At 42.1% G+C, this 20005-nt stretch overlaps 1 protein-coding gene across 3 annotated transcripts in view; it reads left to right on the plus strand.

Moving 5' to 3' along the window:
- ITGA8 (integrin subunit alpha 8) overlaps window positions 1-20005 on the plus strand; it is a 128803-nt gene that overhangs the window by 50089 nt on the left and 58709 nt on the right. For all 3 annotated transcript variants that reach the window (XM_053409513.1, XM_053409512.1, XM_053409514.1), the window contains exons 14-20: window positions 2366-2411; window positions 5277-5384; window positions 13661-13716; window positions 14910-15064; window positions 15994-16131; window positions 16638-16705; window positions 18045-18192. In XM_053409513.1, the coding sequence (XP_053265488.1) occupies window positions 2366-2411; window positions 5277-5384; window positions 13661-13716; window positions 14910-15064; window positions 15994-16131; window positions 16638-16705; window positions 18045-18192 (719 nt within the window). The remainder of the gene's footprint in view (window positions 1-2365; window positions 2412-5276; window positions 5385-13660; window positions 13717-14909; window positions 15065-15993; window positions 16132-16637; window positions 16706-18044; window positions 18193-20005) is intronic.

Raw genomic sequence — 20005 nt, forward strand, 5'->3', positions numbered from 1 at the left:
CATTCTGCCACCCAAGCATTCTGCTACCTGGCAGGGAGGGGAGATCTCCCCCAGCCCACCCAGCAGTGATGAAGTTTTCCACTGGCTTCTCCTGAAGGGAAGAGTCAATGCAAAGCCCTACTGCTAGGCAGGAGGATCTATCCCCCCCCCCACCTGGTGGGGTAGTCTCCTTATAGAGTTTGTGTCCCCATCGTGGGGGTGGCAGTGGGGGTTTTTGCCTTAGGTGCTGAAACTCTTCAGGCCGCCCCTGATCGATAATATACTCAAATACAGTGCACACTGGGGTACACTATGTCCTTGTAGTTCTGTTGTCTGCTGTGGCCCTATGTCAACAAACTGGGGTCACAGAGGACGACTGAAAGTCTCCTTTGCCTGCAATCGAGAGACCTTGGGATTTTGTTTGATGGAAACTTTTTTTTTTAAAAAAAGTTGTCCATGGTTATTTCATTACTTCCTAAGTACTCGGTCATATTCCCCAGGCACCACTGGGCATTATTCATTACCTATATGGAGAGCAGATGATGACTCCCTTTAGGAAGTGGAAATGCTTGCATAGAATTCAGAGTTGGAATATCAAGTCCAAAAACACTGTGGAGTGTCGGCTATATCCTAGTAATGATTTATAGGCAATTCTTTCCAGAGATCAAAGCTGCAGAGATTTGTTCTCCCTTTTGTATAAAAAAAAGGAAAGAAAGAAAGAAAGAAAGAAAGAAAGAAAGTCAAATCCCCAGTAAATGGAACAGTATATAATTTAATCTTCCAGTTCATGAAGTTTTCTTCAGATTTCATTTGACAAGGATTCAGAACACTTAGTTTAAGATTATTGTCTCTCCTCTCTTTTCTGCAAATATTCTGCATTGTGTGAAACACTTTGCTTTCAGCTAGCAAACACTATCTGTGGCATTTTCTGGGAAGAAATATGATTGAGATGACTAAAGTGTTCTCTATTTTTAGGGTAGCCGTGCTGCCAGACTTCAGATAACATAGACGGCTCAAACGCTTGATTTTGATTGTTTTCTTTTGCAGAATCAAAAATGTTTATCAATCGCATTAATGATTTTGGCGTTCCGAATGTTAAAAGCTATCCCTTCTCTAGAGATGCGAAAGGGAAACTTCCAATTGATTTTCCACGGAGCTGAACTGGACCGTGTAAAACAAGAATGCAATGGAAATAATTATGACAAAATGTTGCTGTGTGAAGTGCTCCAGTAACTATTCTGAGCCCCACCAGCACCATACATTTAAAGCAGTATTTTGTCACTTTAAACAGTCATGGCTGCCCACAAAGTCTCCTGGCAGCTGTAGTCTGCTAAGGGGGCTGAGGGTTCTTAGAAGACCCCTTCTAATGCGGTTAGGCATTGGAGTATTAGATTGGAGGGGAGGGGAGGGAGAGGCCATCACCTACCCCTCCTATTCCAAGGTTATTCCGTTAAAGGAATCTGGGGTGTGTGATCCTGTCTGAAGCCCGGGTGGGGGCTGGGGCCATGGCACGACCCCTATCAGTGACCCTGGGGGAGCTTGAGTTGATTTGCATCAACGGGGCTCCCCCTACTGGTGGTTAACCCTTCTGAGACTTCCTGCAGGTGGGCAGGAGTCAGATATAGTCGGTTTGGTTCCAATGCCTAAGCCAATGCCACTCACATTTTGTAACCAATAAAGTTGTGACCTTTTTTAGCCCATTAACCTAAAATACTGGTGTCAAGTGATTTATTCCAACAAAGGGGATGGATTCGGGGCCTTGATACACAATTGTAGCTTTGTGAGGGGAACAGTGTTATTCTGCTTTAGCTGTATAATGCAGATGAGGATCCAGTCCATCGTGTCGTCCTCCGTAGGGATGCATTCTATTTCCCCTCCTAGCTGGTTTCCCATCCCTGGTTTCCACTGACAGCCAATTGCAAATGTATAATTGGGAGCTCACTTTAAGCATCCCCATCCTTGAGCCGCATCTTTTCCTGCCTTACACCTGATGTCATGTATAACGTTGGGTATCAGGGAACATGGGTGTAGTTTGGGAGAAACAGCCTCATGGGCCAAATTGGGATCTGTGCTGGGCTTATTTAGTCCCAGAGGATTCCCATCCTAGTTATAGAGGAAAGGCTTGGTCGAGGGCTTGTCCTGGGTGTTTCTGTCACTGAAGAACAGAGATCTGCTTGCCTTGCCAGAGGACCTCAGCCCACTCATATCAGGGTAAAGAGGAGGGTGGCTGAATTTAACGTCAATTAATGAAATTGACATTTTTTCCTGTGAGTGTTGCCTATGTGTTAGTTTATTAATTTTCCAGTGCACATAGTTTTAAGCTAGTGAAAATGTTTTCTCATTTTTGCCTGTATTTAAGTGTTTCCTTTTCACCATTGTTTTCCAGATTTGATTGTAGGTGCATTTGGAGCGGGCAAGGTAGTTGTTTACAGGTATGTACTACTTTATGCATACATAAAGATTCTGCCATTGTCACTCACAGGTAGGGATAGGGGAGAAAACTGATTCGGTTTACATTTAAATGTGAATCTGCCAAATACACTCTCTCTGAAACAACATGAGAACCAAAACAGAGCCATCATTTGAAATTTGCACTGAACTTTGCAACTGAAGTTCTCCAAATAACATTCAGACATGCATTATATTGTAACATTCACTTCTATTTGGAGAAAGTGTTTTCCAAAATGTGCACATTATTCAAACATGTATGCAAAAATGTGTTTATTAGGAGGAACTTGCATTAAAATGTTGGGAATTTCTTATGAGGATTCATTAAAAAAATTCACAATTTGCTGCAGAAAGAGGGAGAATTGAATTTAAGATGGGGAAAATGACAAAACTAAGAGGCCCAAAGTTGGTAGATCCTTCCATTTTTATGTTCCTTTTTGCATAAAATGCTGCATTTTAGCATTTAGCCCAATTAAAAAGAAAAATCAATTTTGAAAAAGTAATATAAATATTTTAGAATGATTATAGTATAATAATATAAAACTGAGCTGGGGAAATTGCCATTACAATCTGAATACAGTTTGTCTGAAGAAATTAATTGTAGGAGCAGTAGAAGTAATGGTGGTAGTGTTGGCATTTTATTTTCTAAATGCATTTGGTTTACACAGTTAATTTCTTATATACTGATCTGAGAGATGATCCACACGGTACTCCCTCTAAAGAAATTATAGACTCCTGGAGTATCCAATGTGGTGCTCTCTAGATGTTGTTGGACTAAAACTCCCATTAGCCCTGATCATTCATAATGTTTGCTAGGACTGATGGGAGTTGTAGTTCAAAAAGATCTAGGGGCACTACATTGTTTATCTCTGCTATATTCTGCTATATTTCCTCATACTCTATTTATGCAGCTATTGCAGTCTGTGGATTTTGAAAGGAAGCCTATCCTGGCTTCTCACCTTTCCCCATTTAGTTTTTTCCTAGGGAGTTGAATTAAAGCTATGCATTTAATTACAAGCAAGTTACTTGGAGAGATTCTAAGTAATTATTTTTGTAGCCAGGACTGTTTCCAGCTGTTTTTTCTATTATGACTTCTTCTCCTTCTTGGCTTGTAGACCACTTGGCTTAAGATCTATCAGCTACTTTGTATCATAGAACAGTTTGAAAAAAAGTTCCCTTTCTCCTTCCCAAAAATCATATGAGTCACAAATGCAAAATGTGGCAGAACTGAAACAGAATATTTCTTTTTTCGCTGGAGAATGTTACAATGTTGAGAGACAACAACAGTCCTTTGTGGATGTTCTAAAACTTGGTATGATCAAGATGTGGAAGGGAAGCGTGGTTGCAATGATAGGCCCCACTCATGACCTCCATGCGTTGATTGAACCAGGGGGTGGCAGTGTGGTCCCCTCCAGATGTTGTTGGGTTCCCGCCTTCATCATCCTTGACCACTGGCAGACCTGGCTCAGACTGATGGAAGTTGTAGTGTTAACCACATCTAGTGGGCATCAGACTTGAATTTAAGCGCTGGTCTTGTAGCCATGGGTGGTGAAGATTTCATGCAGGTCGCTGAGCTGGCTAGCAGACATGGGTCCTCTGTGTCCAGCACAGAAATCAAGCAGGCTGATGGAGGAAACAATCCTCTCCTTTGTACCCAGCACAGAAATACAGCTCTCCATCCCTCCTTTACCAAATTTGACTAGGTTAAGGCTTCATTTATGCTTGCTTGCTTGCTTGCTTGCTTGCTTGCTTGCTTGCTTGCTTGCTTTCTTGCTTGCTTGCTTGCTTGCTTGCTTGTTGATTTTTTTTCCCCCAGGCTACTAACTTTTGTGGACTTATTTACAAGGCTGATGCATACTAATCCTGCATGCACAGACTCTTATACACACATTCAGGACACTTCATTACATACAGGAAGCCCATGAATTCACAAGTGAAATGTCAATGGTAGACTCACATGCTGGGCTTTAAGATAAACATTGGGTGACATTCAACTAAGTTATACCCACAGTTGGTGCACTGAAATTCACTTAAGATCATTGATTTCAGTGAGCCTATTCAGAGTATGATCAACACTAACGCCATCTCTTGTTTTGTGAATAAAGCTGTCATTAAAATGTAAATTCAAGGCCACTGTTAAAAGTCCTCTCTGCTATAACAGTGAAATCAGGTTGAAACAGGTCTTAACAGTGGAAATTCATTCTTTGTGGAATATATTTCCCAAAGAAGAAGCTTCCCTTTTCCTGACCCTCCAGCCCTTCAAAAGGTAATGTGAGACCATCCTGCTCAGGAAAATATTTAGAGAATTCCTGTGCACTTGCTTTGTGTGTAAGCAATTTTCAACGTACCTTTGATGTCTGTGCTGCTTATTTTACTGGATTTACAATTGTTTTATATTGCATCATGTTAGAGCTGTATAAGACAACACTTTAAAGCTTTGGCTGGGAAGTGGTGTATATATTGCTCTAATAATATTAGCCTTGTCCGCATGCACGGGTTTACCTCTTTGTGCATAGATGCATTTAGCAAATCACTATTAACAGAATTAGGCTAGATCTTAATCAGATATACAAACACAGGGAACATGAATGAGTCATTAACCTCCAAAGCGTGGGCTTGCACACTGTCCCTGTGGAAAAATGTGTGTGCTCCTCATGTGGGCACTTTGCGTGCACCTCCCAGCAGGAGTTTGATTGTTTACAATATGCACTAATACAGGAAGTGTGACTCACGCTTTCTGTGGTCCCACGTGTAATTAACATCCACAGTAACTGAATATTCTTCTTCCTCTTTTCTTTTGTCTCTTGTTCCTTTTCTACATGCTCAGCTTTTGCTTTTCTCCCCTGCAGAGCGAGGCCGGTGGTGACAGTCGATGCACAGCTCTTGCTTACACCGGTGATTGTAAATCCTGAAAATAAAACCTGCCAGCTTCCCGGCTCAGTGACTTTGGTGGCTTGGTAAGTTGGCAATAACAACAGACGAGTCTTTCACACCAGAGTCTTGCATCCACAGCAGTCTGTGCACAGAGCCCCTTTGTATGCGTATCTTTGAAGAGGTGCATCTCTGTGTGCTCACAGAGCTCCTCCGCTGAAGTGGGTGAGGATGGCTTGCAGGTGGGCATCTGTGCACTGGCAGCCCAAGAAATCAGGGCCATGGAATTTCCCCTCCCATTTTAAGCTGCTTTCTATTGCTGCATAGTTAAACTACGGAATTCGCTTCCAACAGGAGGCAGTGACGGTCGCCAACTTGGCTGGCTTCAAAAGAGGATTAGACAAGTCCATGGAAGATGAGGCTAACAATGGCTACCAGCCATGGTGGCTGTGTTCCAGCTCCACTGCTGGAGGCATTAAGCTTCTGAATTCCAGTTGCTGGAAACTACAGCAGGAAAGAGAGCTGTTGCATTCAGGCTCTGCTTGCAGGCTTCCCAAGGGCATCTGGTTGACCACCATGAGAACAGGATGCTAGACTAGATGGGCCATTGGCCTGATCCAGCAGGCTCTTCTTATGTTCTTATGACTGTCCTCTTAACCTTATGATCTTGAAACTCCATAGTTCCTGCGCAATAAATAAAACCCAATGGCAGCTGTTAAATAGATAAAACATTTAGGGGGAGCAAATCACACCTGTCCATGATACAGAATCTTGAATTGGATTATGAAGTCACGGCATAGTTTACACCATGGATCCCCAAACTAAGGCCCATGGGACGGATAAGGCCCAAAGGACTTGTTTATCCGGCCTGCGGCAACCCCCGCTGCCGCCGCCTGCTCCTACCGGTGCTGCGCTGCGAGGCTGCCCACTTCCGGGTCGGAGGAGCACCGGAAATAGCTTGTGCGCATGTGCAAGCGTTATTTGCACATGCGCAAGCATTATTTCTGGTGCACATCCGGGTCGGAGGAGGCCCGTGCACATGCGCACAAGCTATTTCCAGTGCTCCTCCGACCCGGAAGTGCACCGGAAATAGCGTGTGCACACGCATATGGGCACGTGCTCCCCTGCCCTCCAGCCCGCCATGCGATTGGCGCTGGAGACACTGGCCCGAGGCACGGTAAATTTGCTGACCCCTGGTTTACACATTTGTCCAAGACACCATGACTCTATGTGTTCCTGCCAGACCTGCAGATGCTGGGTGACTTTTGTCACTGACAGTGAGATGTTGTGTGTGCTTGGACTGAAGCACAAAGTCAGAGGCTTTTAAGTGTAATACTGACCACATGGAATGCCATAACCAGGAAGTGCTCTTTCAGCTTCTTATATACAAAGAGTTGTAACATTCCTGAAAACCTATAGGCAGTCCAAAGTTAGTGGAAGTCTGCCCTGCAGGAATGTAAATGCAAGCTTTGGTGTAAACTATGTAAATTGGATTCTCCAGGGTACTGACATTTGTGGGTCTGTCGGAACCATCAGTGGTAATGGACACCAGCACTTGAAGTTTCAAGCAAACAACAAATATTGGACAGTTTTATTGTATCTGGGTCCATAGAAAGACATAGATTATTTTTTTTCAAAGCTACCTGCCTCTTTTATCCCCAGAAGGCACTGAAGTCTACAAGTACAGTAGACCCCCTCCTTTTGGAGTCTTCTGAAATCTTGGCTAGGATCAATAAATGGATCCATCGTAACACTATACTTATGCCTAATCTATACATGTATCAGAATGAGGTGTGCATGAAGCACTGGTGCAGTCATAAAAAATGGAATGTTCTACTTCAGACCATCATGAGGGAATAAAAAATTTTAATTGCTCCGCTATTGGGGGGGGGACAAAAATTGTCCATGCAAGAGGAAAACTGGTGTAGAGGAAGTGATGTGGGCTAGAATTCTTTTCCCTGGTGTGCTATTGTTGTTCTTTCCCGTTGCAGAGAATTATTATGTGGGAGAGCATTCAAATTTTTATTCCTCGCCAAATTCTGACATGGCACAGTCCGTTCTGCCATATCAGGACTCTTATTCACCTGCATTTGTTCTGAAGGTCTGGAGGCACCAGAATAATATTCTGATTTCTGCTACCTCTGTAGAAACTTGACTCCATGGGAAAGGAACTGCTTAAACGTGTATGTTCTCATAGATATATATAATAGTATATGTTATATAGGTGCCACAACAGATAGATGGTTATGGTCCTGACCATTTTGTTATAAAATATGCTTCCCTAAAGGTTTTTACTCCGGCTATAAAACTTTTTAATCCTGTCTTCGAAATGATGGAAGAGCAGCTGTTAGTTTTCTATGCTGTAATTTTTCTCTGTAGTTGTTATAACCTCGTGTTGTACATATGCAAACAATTATTAGGGAAACTCCAACAGACAAATATTTCCTCTGCCCCATGGGATAGATTTCTGTATCTCTTAGCCAGCTGTGCAACTTGTGCAAAATGCCCGTTGATTGACATTTCAAAATAAAATGAATGAAAGGAGGTCATCTTAACCAGAAAAAGCTCAGGGAGTCTAAAGATTTGGATTACTGTACACTATCCCAGTATAAGGCAAATATTGTTTTAACCATGTGGGAAATTGTTATTAAAATGTGTATGCTTTGTTTTCCTACAGAGACAGAAAAACTCCGCAATATGTAGTTAAAACCAAGCATGCCTTAAAATGTGTTCAAATGCGAAGTTATAAACAGGGGGGAGAAGCTGGGTTCCCCCACCCTTGTAAATTACAGCTGAGCAAAGGTGATTGCACCTTAAGGATTTCTTACAAGTTGAACTTTTTTTTTCCTCAGTCCATTTTTGTACTCAGATGTCCGAAGTGCAAAAGATTTTGAGAGGACTGGCTCTGATTTGGATCCAAATAGACACTGATTTTTTGGGATGGTTTCGCATCCATTTTCAGGAGCATCCTGTCTGGACATCCTGTTCACAGGTAAAGGCTACATGTGAGCAGATATGAACTTGCTAAGCTCCACCCCCATGTGACTATTCCCATCAGTCACCATGAGTTGGAGAGCAAAGCCTGAAGCAAGGAGCTTCTCCTATTCCCAAAAACTCCCTGTGTGATTTAGAACCCCACTTCTGTAAGGTTCTAAATCACAAAGGAACCTCCATGCATAGATGAGGCTCCCTGCTTCAGACTTCACCCTCTAATAGGGAGTCAGAGCTTAGCACATTCACCCCTGCTGCGCTTGTATGTAATCTTTACATGTGGGCAGTATACCCAAACAGGCATCATGATAAGAGATGGGAGGATCAGTCAATTTCGGTTCTCTCCGTTTCTCATTTTTCCAATTTTAAATTCAGTTCCCCAGGTTTCTCCAGCAATGTGTACTTTTTATTTTAAAAAGGCAATTTTTTGTACAAATTCATCCTAATAAACAATTTTTTCGCTGCACTTTTGACTAAGGTACACATTTATGCAAGCAAGCTCTCTAGTGCATTTTCACTAATATATTCATTTTAATATACACATATCCCCCTAACATACGCATTTTTGAAAACATTGGTTGGAGAGCTGCATTGCAAATATTGGACAACTGTGAAATTTGATGGGTGGCTGTGTTTTGCTTCTCATGTTGCTTCGGAAAATGCAAATCTGATTAATTCAATTCTAAACGTGAACTCACTTGGGTTTCTTCCCCATCCCTGCTTTATGATATGCGGACAACCAATTTCTCTCTTGGGATCATTGTAGGCATTGAATTAGGACAAGGGCAAGGAACCTTTTTCAGACCCAAGGAGTGCATTTTCAGCTGGGCAACCGTCTGGGGAGTCACATGACACTGGTGGGCAGGGCCAGGGACAAACGTGGGTGGAGCAATGAATGCAGATGTCATCTGTGCGCAGTAGGCTAGTTTCTACACACACACACCCCTCTCTGTCCTCCATCCAGACAACCAAGAGGCAAGAACATTCAAGGAGGGCTGTGGTTTGGGGAGAGTCCTAAGGACCGGATAGAGAAGCCTGGAGAGCTCCATTTAGCCCTCAGACCTGAGTTTCCCCAATCCTGAATTAGAAACTCAAAGCATAGTGGAATTTAATCATTTATTGATCTGAGCAATTGTAAACATTTTTGCAGTCTGAACATCCTGAAGGCATGAAGGCATATTGTAACAGTACGTAAAGAGGCAATCCTACCTACACACACTTATTAGGCAGCGAGGTCTAATGAATATAGTAGGGCTTAGCTTCAAGTAAACATTTGCAGCATTACACTGTAAAACAGAAATATCTGGGGGCAGATCACAAATGAGAAAACATATTGTCTTACAAATATGTATTGCAAATGTTCCTATGTGTGAAAATTCACTGGCAGGGTTGAAGGGAAATAAGAGTTGTTTTAGTCTGACCTCCTTGAGTAACCCCAGGCCAAGGGAAGGAAATTTCTAGTTTATAAGATCTGTCTCCATCTACAGTTGTCCATTGTACAGATCTTTTATCAGCCCCTTACTGTCAGGGTGAAGTGTTAGACCCTTTGCCACCAAAACAATGCAAACTTTGCATGGAAGAGTTTTTTTCCATCCGTTAATTGTTCTAAAACTGGCATTTATGAATAGGTCTGGATGTGCATGTGTTTTTGTGCAGAGTTATAAATTAATCTCCATGGTCATAAACCCTCCCGGTTCACTGCAGTCAGTTTGACTTCTCTGCCAGCTTCTTAAAGTACAGCATCTTAGTTTCAGCATTTTCCTTTCCATAGCGGAGGAATGGGAGAGTCAAAAACAGCAAGGGATGAATATGGTCAAAGGTGGTATCAAATACTTAGAGACTTTTTTTAGGCTGGGGGATGGGAACTTAGTGAAGGACTTCACAGAAGAAGAGGGACTTGAAAGGAGTGCAAGAAGTGATACCACATAGGAGTCCTAGATGGGACTTCCAAGCATAAGAGCAGCATGGGGAAATGAAGCCGGAGGGGTAGCCAAGGGTGGCAGAGTGGGAGGAACAATGGTTATTTGCAAGGAAAGAAATGTACAGTTTGTGGCTGCATTGAAGCATAATAATAAACTACGGTTCATCATTATGTTCATGAGTCTCAGGCTAAGGCATTCCCTCCTCCCATCTTGGAAGCTCTCGTGTCTCTTTCCAGTTAACCATATCCTAAACTGGTGGCTTATTGAAACAACCCAGAATCCTCTTTTATTGGGGCTGAAGCTTGCAGGGAAAATAATAATAATAATAATAATAATAATAATAATAATAATAATAATAATAAATTTATTATTTATAGCCCGCCCATCTTGCTGGGCTCCCCCAGCCACTCTTGGCGGCTTCCAACAAAATATTAAAATACAGCAATCCATCAAACATTAAAAGCTTCCCTAAACAGGGCTGCCTTCAGATGTAGATGTGGTCATGCCGAGTGACTTCTGAGCAGGCTGTGTCAGACAGACTCCGAGAAGTCTTAAGGGCAGGGAGGGCAGAACCATGGACAGTTCCCAATGGGTCCTTCTGGTTTGTGCCTTCCCTCATATTGCTGCCTGAGCAGAAAAGCTATAGTTGGCCACACATCCCTTTGGTTTTTAGAGCAGTGGTGCCTGATTTTGTATCTGTTGACTTCTGCCTGGTCAGGAAGTTGGAGCACTCATCTTCTAAGTCCAAGAACAATGGTAGGGCAATATCTTCCGGATGAAGCATACTTTATTCTCTGAGTCTTCCTCAGGGAATTGGTAACCCCTGGTGTCAGGTCCCATAAACCAAGATTTGAGGTTGTCTTGTTTTCCATCAACCATAGTTAAGCCTAACAACAGTTTATCCGGGTTTGAACATAACCCAAAATTGCAGTTGATTGAAAATGGAAGCAAAAGCTTCCAATCTCCTTATTGCTATCCCAGGAGAGTGGGGCAGGAGTATGCAAGCCTGAGGTTTTCCTGTACTTTCGCATATATTTTTTGAAAAACACCATAGTTTATTGTTAGTAACCAGAGTGGGCCAAGGATATGAAGTGTTCTAAAACTAAAGACAAAAACTTTGTTCTCAGTGCAGAAGGAATGGAGAGCCATTCTAGGAATTTGAAGAGGAGTGTTGCATGATCTGAGCAGTATGAGACGTAATTGATTTTGGCAGCTGAGTTCTAGATAGAGGTGAAAGGGTAAAGGTGCTTCATTAAAACAAAAACTTTCCCAGAGCAGCTTTCATAAGAATAAAAATAAGGCAGTTGCTCCCTGCCCACAGGCTTACAATTTAAAGGGCCCAACACAAAGGTAAAATGGATGAGGAGGGAAGAGGAAAACAAGCAAACTGTAAAACAGCTTGAGAGACAGAAATTGTGTCTCTTGTGATTTCTTCAGCATTCTTAGTAGGGAAATTCTACCTATACGGGTGAATCATTTTTCAACACGTCCTGCATTGTTACCCTATAAGAAAGTTTTTATTTGTGATCAGGTTTAGTCATTAGACAATATGCATGCCATGTCCATCGTTCTCCCCTTATTTCCTACTCTGCACTGCTCCATAAATTAAGCAATGTTAGGTTATTCATCTCTTGGCAATTCCAAGAGAAATGGGTTAGAATTTGGGGGTTCTTCAAGGCTCTGAAATAACCCTTCATAACAACCGTTGGAGTTTATGGGAAAGCCCTGCTTAATGATATGTGGCAAATTGTTTGCCCTGGAGGAAGAAGTGGAATAAGGTCAAGCACGTTATATGAAACCCAGATGTGGTCCTTTTTCAGCAAGACTGTCAGAGGAAGCTGATACAGAATTCTAATAAGATTAGAGGTTGTTCCAGAGGTGATGTTGCTGGTTTTGAACTTCTAGTGTCCGTTGATATGTATTTAGTAACTTGGAACTGAAAATAAAAATGACTAATGCAAGAACAGTAGGTCTTGCCCAAGAAGCTGTCTTCTACTTAATCTGTAGTTTTTGTAAAATGATAAAATTATAACATTTCCAAAAAAATAAAATAATTGGAATCACCAAAGAAGATTTTTCAGGTTTTGTATAGAGAACGTTCCCGTGCTATCCTGTTTAATTTTCACAAGGGGTTTTGTTTTTCAAGTTTCACCTCTGAACACATAGATTGACCTGTCATCAGGAGCAAGTCACAAATGATGGATTTCCAGCAACACTGATTAGCAGGAAATTGTATTTTTCTAGCAGGATAGAGTTGGTTATAATGATTTAACATCCATCTGTGGTTGTTTGCCTTTTAGCATAGCCTGATTAAAAATTTATCTTTTCATAATGCAGAGGAATGTCTTGCAGCTCAACTGCTTCTCAATTTATGATTTGGGATGTTCTATCTAAAAAAAGAATTGCTTGGTTTGAAAGTCTGACTTGGTATGTCAGAAGAAATGTGTTATATCAAATATTTAGTTTAAATTATGATCCTGGTGTGATTGGACTTAGAAGATAGGCCCATATTTATCTTAGCTGGTTCATGCCAGCTTTATAGACTGAAGATCAGTTCATTTAAGCACATGTAAACAGGCTTAAAGCTCAGTGGGTGACCTTTGACCAGTCTCTGTCTTTCAGCCCAACCTCCCTAACAGGGTTATTAAGAGAATAAACTGTAATGAGAACTACTTATGCCACTTTGAACTCCATGTGATAAATAAATGTAATAAATAAAATAATCTAAGGCCTACACATGCAAGACTTCCATTGTCTTCTGTAAGTGAGGTAAAAGAGAAGGAGTTTAATGCTCTTTCCTCATAGGAAATGCACGAGAGGGCAAACTTCCACTTTCTTCAATAGCATTTATGTCCAAGAGGGCTTGCTTGAAGTCTTGAGGCCTCTATTTTTCCAAGGCTTCCATTTAAACTCATTTGGTTTCATGAGCATGATCATTCAGTAAAGGTTCAAAAAACCCAAGTTATTTTTATAGAATTAGAGTTCCCTCCTAAGATCCTTGTGGAGATGGAATAGTTATTAATTCAAGATGGTGGCCACGTCATGGATCTTGAGCAGGTTACTTTCTTATGGCAGTTTTGAAAAGAGAGAAACAAAACCCAAAAGTCATAATATATAGATACAGCTATATTCCTAGGCAAAGTTTCAACAAGTACATTATGGACAGCTTTAAAAGAGAGATTCCATGAAATTCATGGAGGATTGGGCTACCAATGGCTATTAACCCTGATGACTGTGCTCCACATCCACTGTCAGAGGCAGTATGCTTCTGAACATTTGCTGGAAACTGCAGGGAGAGAGGGCGCTCTTGAGCTCAGGTCCTGCTTTGGGGCCTGCCATGGTATCTGTTTGGCCACTGGGAGAACAGGACACTGGACTAGATGGGACACTGACAGGGTCCAGTATACTCTCCTTACGTTCTAATGTTATTCTTCCCATTTCCTTTGTAGTTTTACTGTAACCGTCTGTGTGGCTTTTGAAGGTCCAGGCATTTCAGAAAAAATAGGTAAGACTTTTTAACATCTGTAAGATTGTGGTTTAAGATTAACTGACTTTCTGTTGCCATAGTTAAACTTGCCTTCTATAGCTACCCTTTTAAACTCCATTAGGGCTCTGTTAGGGCCGAACTGGACACAACCTCAATTGTTGGTCAAAGAATAATAGAACTACAGAGTTGGGAGGGACCATAAGGGTCATCTGGCCCAACCCCCTCAAATGTGGGAATCTTTTGCCCAATGCAGGGCTTGAACCCACGGCCCTGCCAACTGAGTTACATAGGAGTTCTATGTAAATAGCAGCCATGGGGAAGCCTGAGCACCATCTGGGTGGGAAGGGGGAATTTCACTCTGCCTCTCCTTGCCACAGTCCTGACAAACATTGACCCTCCAAAGGTGCTATTTTCATTAAAGGGAAGTCCCAGAGCCCACACTGGGATTGTTAACTTCATGCCCAGTTGGGTTCTAGAAGTCACTGGGAATGCCCATCTAGGCATTCGGCCTCCTTGTACTAATCACAGTTCTTGAACCTGAAAGAAACCAGATGGATTGGGTTTTACACAGTGTTATTTTTCTTTAAAAAAGAGGTGCCAGAACTCACCATGAACACCTTCCTTGTTCTCTTACAATGGCAATGGCACCCACCAGAGAGGTGACGGAATTGAGTTACTGTGAGTTCCCCTTGAAGAAAAGCCCTGGTTTTACAAATGTAGGCACCATCTGCATTATACAATCGAAGCAGTATCATACCACTTTAAGCAGTCACGGCTTTCCCTAAAGAACTCAGGGAACTGTAGTTTGTTAAGGGTGGTGAGAATTGTTGGGAGACCTCTGTTTCCCTCTCAGAACTACAATTCCCAGAGTTCCTTGGGAAAGGGCGTTGCCTGGTCCCTGGCATTTACCTCATCATGCTGAGTGCTATTACCGTACTTGATTAAAACGTTTTACTTGAAAGAATATTGCTTGCATTTTTGTACAATATTTTGAAATGGTCAGTTTGTGCTGTAATGACATAAGAAGTATTTGAACCATTTCCTTTTGGGAAACAGTCATTGTTCAACTGAACAAATGGTGAACTTCTGTCAGAAATATGGATGTTGATAAAAGAAAAATAATAAGCTTTCTGTAAAAGCAGATCAGAATTCGAAGTGGAGCATCCAATTGACTGTTTTTATGATGTTTGGTTTGCTTACGTTCTCTTTAGCTCTGAGAGCTGAACTCCAGCTAGATGTGTTAAAAGTGAAAGGAGCTGTTAAGCGTGCCCTCTTGTTTGATTACCATCAGTCCCAGCATGTCTTCCTCTTCACAATAGACAGGCAGAAGCGGCTCACTTGCAAGGACTTTGTGGTTTATCTCAGAGTAAGTTTTGCTCTTTGCTGTGTCCAGAAAATTATTGCTTTGGGGGCAATTCTTTCAGAATATAGTCACTATCTGGATGATTAAACTAGGACTGTCAACAGAACTAATATAAGTACACCCCCATATTGTATGGGCAGATGTTTTTACAGATGTGGAAAGAGCTGTACTACCATATCAGTGGCAACTCTTATACTGTGAGCTTTCTATAGGTTAGTTCCCAAAAATATATATATGTGCTTTTATCTCACTGGTCTTTCTGTTCTGGGGAAACAATTGGTTATCACTGGTTTTCTGAGAGCAGCTTTTCAGAAAGACTCAAAAAGAGACGCTATTGATTATGAACAAGTTGGAGTTATTTTGACAATTCAAATGATTAAGCAATCTGCTCAAGTGGGTTTGGGTGGCACCTTTGGGTTACATACAAGGGAATGTTATAGGTAATGGTGGTTTTTCAAAGCTGATGCATGTGACTCCTTTCCTATGGAACACATCAACACTATTCCTTCCATAGGTCACATGTGTGCTGCTTCCATTGCAGCAAAGAACTTGTGGGAACTGAGCTCTTTAGAAGTACAACATCATGGCAGACTACTGCTTTGAAATAGTTCTGGCTCTGCACAGATTACCAACCTGCTTCTCAAGTGCGGATGTTGCAGAAGCAGTGTGTTTTGGAAACTTTGCTATAAGTGAAGTAACTTGCTCTTTGTCCTTTCTGGAGACTTTAGCAGCATTCGTCTGCAAACTTACCTAGTTTAACTAAATCCAGTGGTCCTCACTTCTTAGTAGACAGCCATAGGATCAGGATATTAATTGCTTCATTGCTGAAACAAAGACTACACACACACACACACACACACACACACACACACACACTGCATTAATGAAGTGCAACGTAAGTGAAGAGTTTCTATGTGATTTCTCTCCCGCAGGATGAAACTGAATACCGAGATAAGTTGTCTCCGATCAGCATTAGTTTGAACTACAGCTTGGATGAATCCACCTTTTCAGATGGTTCAGCTGTTGACCCAATATTGAACTATTACCAAGAAAACTACATCGGGGAGCAGGTAGGGTCTTGCATGCGTATTTCTTATGCCTCCGAACAGCTAACGAAAGCTTCCATGCTGTGTGGCATCTTTTATAAGCAGCTTTGTTCAGGGTTTCAGCATTCTTTCAGTGTGCGCAACAAGAGCTTAATTTGTTCATTATGGTGAGCTAATTGAACCAGACCTATCTGAAATTTCTCGAACCTCTTTCAGCCTGTGTTTTTCCCTGAATGTTCTCATTCTCTTAGCCCTAGCTAACTGCAACAGCCTGTAAATCATATTCCTCGCAGCAATGAAAGAAAGATGTGCTCACTCTTTTAATATGCAGTACGTTAACATGCCTTTACATATCTAGCCAGTCACCACTGGCTCTTTGCATTGGAATCAGGGGTTTGGAAGCATCCAGCCTTTTCAGGGACTTATTTTTAATGGCTATCAAACAAGCATGAAGGAAGGGAAAGGAAATGGCTGGGATTCCTTTCAAGCAGAGCCCCTAACATGAGTGATGCATGTTTTGAACAATGCAGGCTTACATTCTTGTGGATTGTGGAGAAGACAACGTGTGCATTCCTGACTTGAAACTTTCCGCTGTGCCGTAAGTTTGAGCAAATAAACTTGTGTTTTGCACTTAATGGAATAAAGGTGTTCATTAAAAAAAATGTGGGCAGGGGGTGGGGACGAGAAACCCATCAAGATTGCCCCATCCGATAGGAAGCAGATATTTCATCTATTGAATGCTGATATGAGCTTTTAAGGGGTTTTTTTTTACAGCTGCCAAATGTGTAGCTTCAAAGGTTTGTCACATCTAAACACAAAACAAAACAAAGCCACTTCTTTAACAGCTCTGCTTGCTCAGATTTTGCTTATTTCAGCAAAAATGTTTTAGATATTCTTCCTGAGCAAAGCCATGGGTAATTGGTTTTGCTCAAGGCTGCAGCCTTCTCTTCTGGCAACAGTGCTGAAAGGGTACTGTTACAGAGAAGCATGTCTGGATCGAGGATGGGAGTGAAAAAAACCCTGCATCCTCAGGGCATTCCTTGAAAGCAATTTTAGTCTCACATCGTGCATCCTTTTCCCCCAAAGTACATCTCTGCAGTGCAGTAAAGGCCAGCATATTGGACGGCTTTAAAAGAGGATTAGACAAATTCATGGAGGAAAGGGCTATCAGTGACTACTAGCCATGATGGCCATGCTCTACCTCCAGGGGATGTGGGTGGCGCTGTGGTCTAAACCACTGAGCCTCTTGGGCTTGCTGATCAGAAGGTCGGTGGTTCAAATCCCTGCGATGGGGTGAGCTTCCGTTGCTTTGTCCCAGCTTCTGCCAACCTAGCTGTTCAAAAGTACACCAGTGCAAGTAGATAAATAGGTACTGCTGCAGCAGGAAGGTTAACAGCATTTCCGTGCGCTCTGGTTTCCGTCTGTTGTGCCAGAAGCAGTTTAGTCATGCTGGCCACATGACCCGGAAAGCTGTCTGGGGACAAACGCTGGCTCCCTCGGCCTGAAAGCGAGATGAGTGCCACAACCCCATAGTCGCCTTTGGCTGGACTTAACCATCCGGGGTCCTTTACCTTTACCTTGGCTCTACCTCCACAGTTGGACACCATAATGCTTCCGATTACCAGATGCTGGAACCACAGGAGGGGAGAGTGCTGTTGTGTTCATGTCCTGCTCCCTGGTTTCCCATAGGCATCTGGTTGGCCACTATGAGAAGAGGTTACTGGACTAGATGGGCCACAGGCCTGACCCAGCAGGCTTTGCTTATGTCATTATGTCCACCCTAATTGAAAGTCACAAGTGAAAGGAAATGTGCAGCTTGGCAATAATGACACAGGGATGACTCCTCACATCTGCTGAAGGGATCTCAGTTTGCTGAAAAATTGGCACTGTTGTGTATTTTGAAAACCTGTTATGAAAATGAGCTTTATTTCTTACAGGGATAGAGATCAGATCATAATTGGGGAGGAAAACTGTGTCACGCTTATGATCAACTCAAGAAATGAAGGCGAAGGTGCCTATGAGGCTGAGCTCCATATTAAGATACCCCCAGAGGCAGATTACACCGGTGTCGAGCGTAACAGCAAGGTAACATGTATTGTCTTGCCATCTTCTTTTTCCCTAACAAGAGGCTGCATAGCAGAAACCTATACAGGCACTTTGCGGGAGGAAAGCAATGGCAGTCATAGATATTTGACATCAATTATATTTATTTGAACCAAGTGGGATAGCAGGCCCTGAAAAATAATATTTTTAAATTAATTATTCACACAAAGATGTATAGTAGCCTCCCCCAATATGGTGCCCTCTATCACCCTGACCACTGGCCATGCTGGCAGGGGCTGATAGGAATTGTAGTCCCACATCACCTGGAGGACACCAGGCAAGGGAAGACTGGTTATTGTATTGTTGTTCAGCAGTGGAGCTTGAACTGAGCTGGCCGTAGTTTGTCTTAGTTGAAAAGTTTAGAGGCACTTTTGGAGGAGCCGAGATGAAATTCTATCCCCTAAATACACAGACAATTCATGTGCTCACTACAGGGCAGCATATATCAATTCATCTCACTACAAAGCCTGCAAGCTGATACAACATGAACTTTATTTTGGATAGTTCAAAGCATGACACGCCCCCCCCCCCAATAAACCAAGGTGTGCCAAGTTAATTTCCTTTCAAGAATCAAATATTTTTCTTGTGTTGAAAATAACTTCCTGCTCCTCTTCTTTAGCCTGTTCTACTGATGCAAAACTCACTGAAGGGGGTAAGAAAGATCTGTCTGTAACAGTTGACAAGAAAGGAACTGTGCTATTCTTAGAGGCTATATTTTTAAATTAAACAAAGCTTGTCTTGTATTTGTAGACTCATCTCTAAAAATAATATTTAAAAACCTGACCCTTTTGCTACCAGATGTGTTTTGGTGTTCTGTCCAGTCTTTTGTGCAGTTGTGAAGGTCACAGCATGAAGCTTTATTATTGTATTATGAGGGTGTAAGTTGTTGAGGCAGGTATGTTAGAATCAGCATTGGAAATGTGTTTAAGATGTCAATCAATCAATCAATCAATCAATCTCCTTTATTGGCATAGAAAAAGCACATCGTATACATGGATCATAACACAACACAGTTAACGAAACATAGTAGGAGTTACTTTAGGATAAAACTGTCCAGACAACGTGAAGTACAGAAATGGCTCTTAGGACCGATGGTGACATAATTTTATGGCGTCACTCAAAAAGTGTTTAAGATGTTTTAGAGATGTTTCTAGTGTTTTATCACTTGTTGTTTGTCACCCAGGGCATCTTTAAGAGGAAGGGCAGGTTATAAATTTAACAAATATTTAAATAGTAACAACAACAACAACTGTTGCGGCTAGACAAATGTGTGTCAAAGCAGAAACTCAGTGCAGCAGAGGATTTTCATTTGTTTGTGTGGTTTTGTTTTTTTGCTCATTTGAGGAATAAACGTTTAGCTGCTAGCTGGCGGGGGGGGGGAGCGGAAATCAGCTTAATTAGAGCTGCCGCCACCACCCCGGGAGGGGAGGGGAGAAAAAGAAATACCAGATTCCATGTCTTAAATACACTCACACCAAGAGCAGGTGTCCTTGATGCTAGCGGTACTTAATTCCATGTAACTTTCTGTGCCAGAGCTGGGTGTTAGAATGTCAACAGCTAACACTCAGGCCATTAATATCCGGGCCTTTGGGGAAATCATTTGTGGCCAGTGATTAATCATCATCACACAGGCAGCTCTGCCAGTTTTAAAGCCTACACAGCTTCATTCATCCGGGAGTTCTGCTAGGTTGCCCATTTTCGTCCACATTCCTCTCGTTTCCACTTGAAACCAGATCCAGGTTGCACTGGTGCTGATGTTAATTGGTCAGGTTTTGCTACTGTTCAGAGCGGTAAA

Source organism: Podarcis raffonei, chromosome 12 (genome assembly GCF_027172205.1).
Source record: "Podarcis raffonei isolate rPodRaf1 chromosome 12, rPodRaf1.pri, whole genome shotgun sequence".
Taxonomy (NCBI): domain Eukaryota; kingdom Metazoa; phylum Chordata; class Lepidosauria; order Squamata; family Lacertidae; genus Podarcis; species Podarcis raffonei.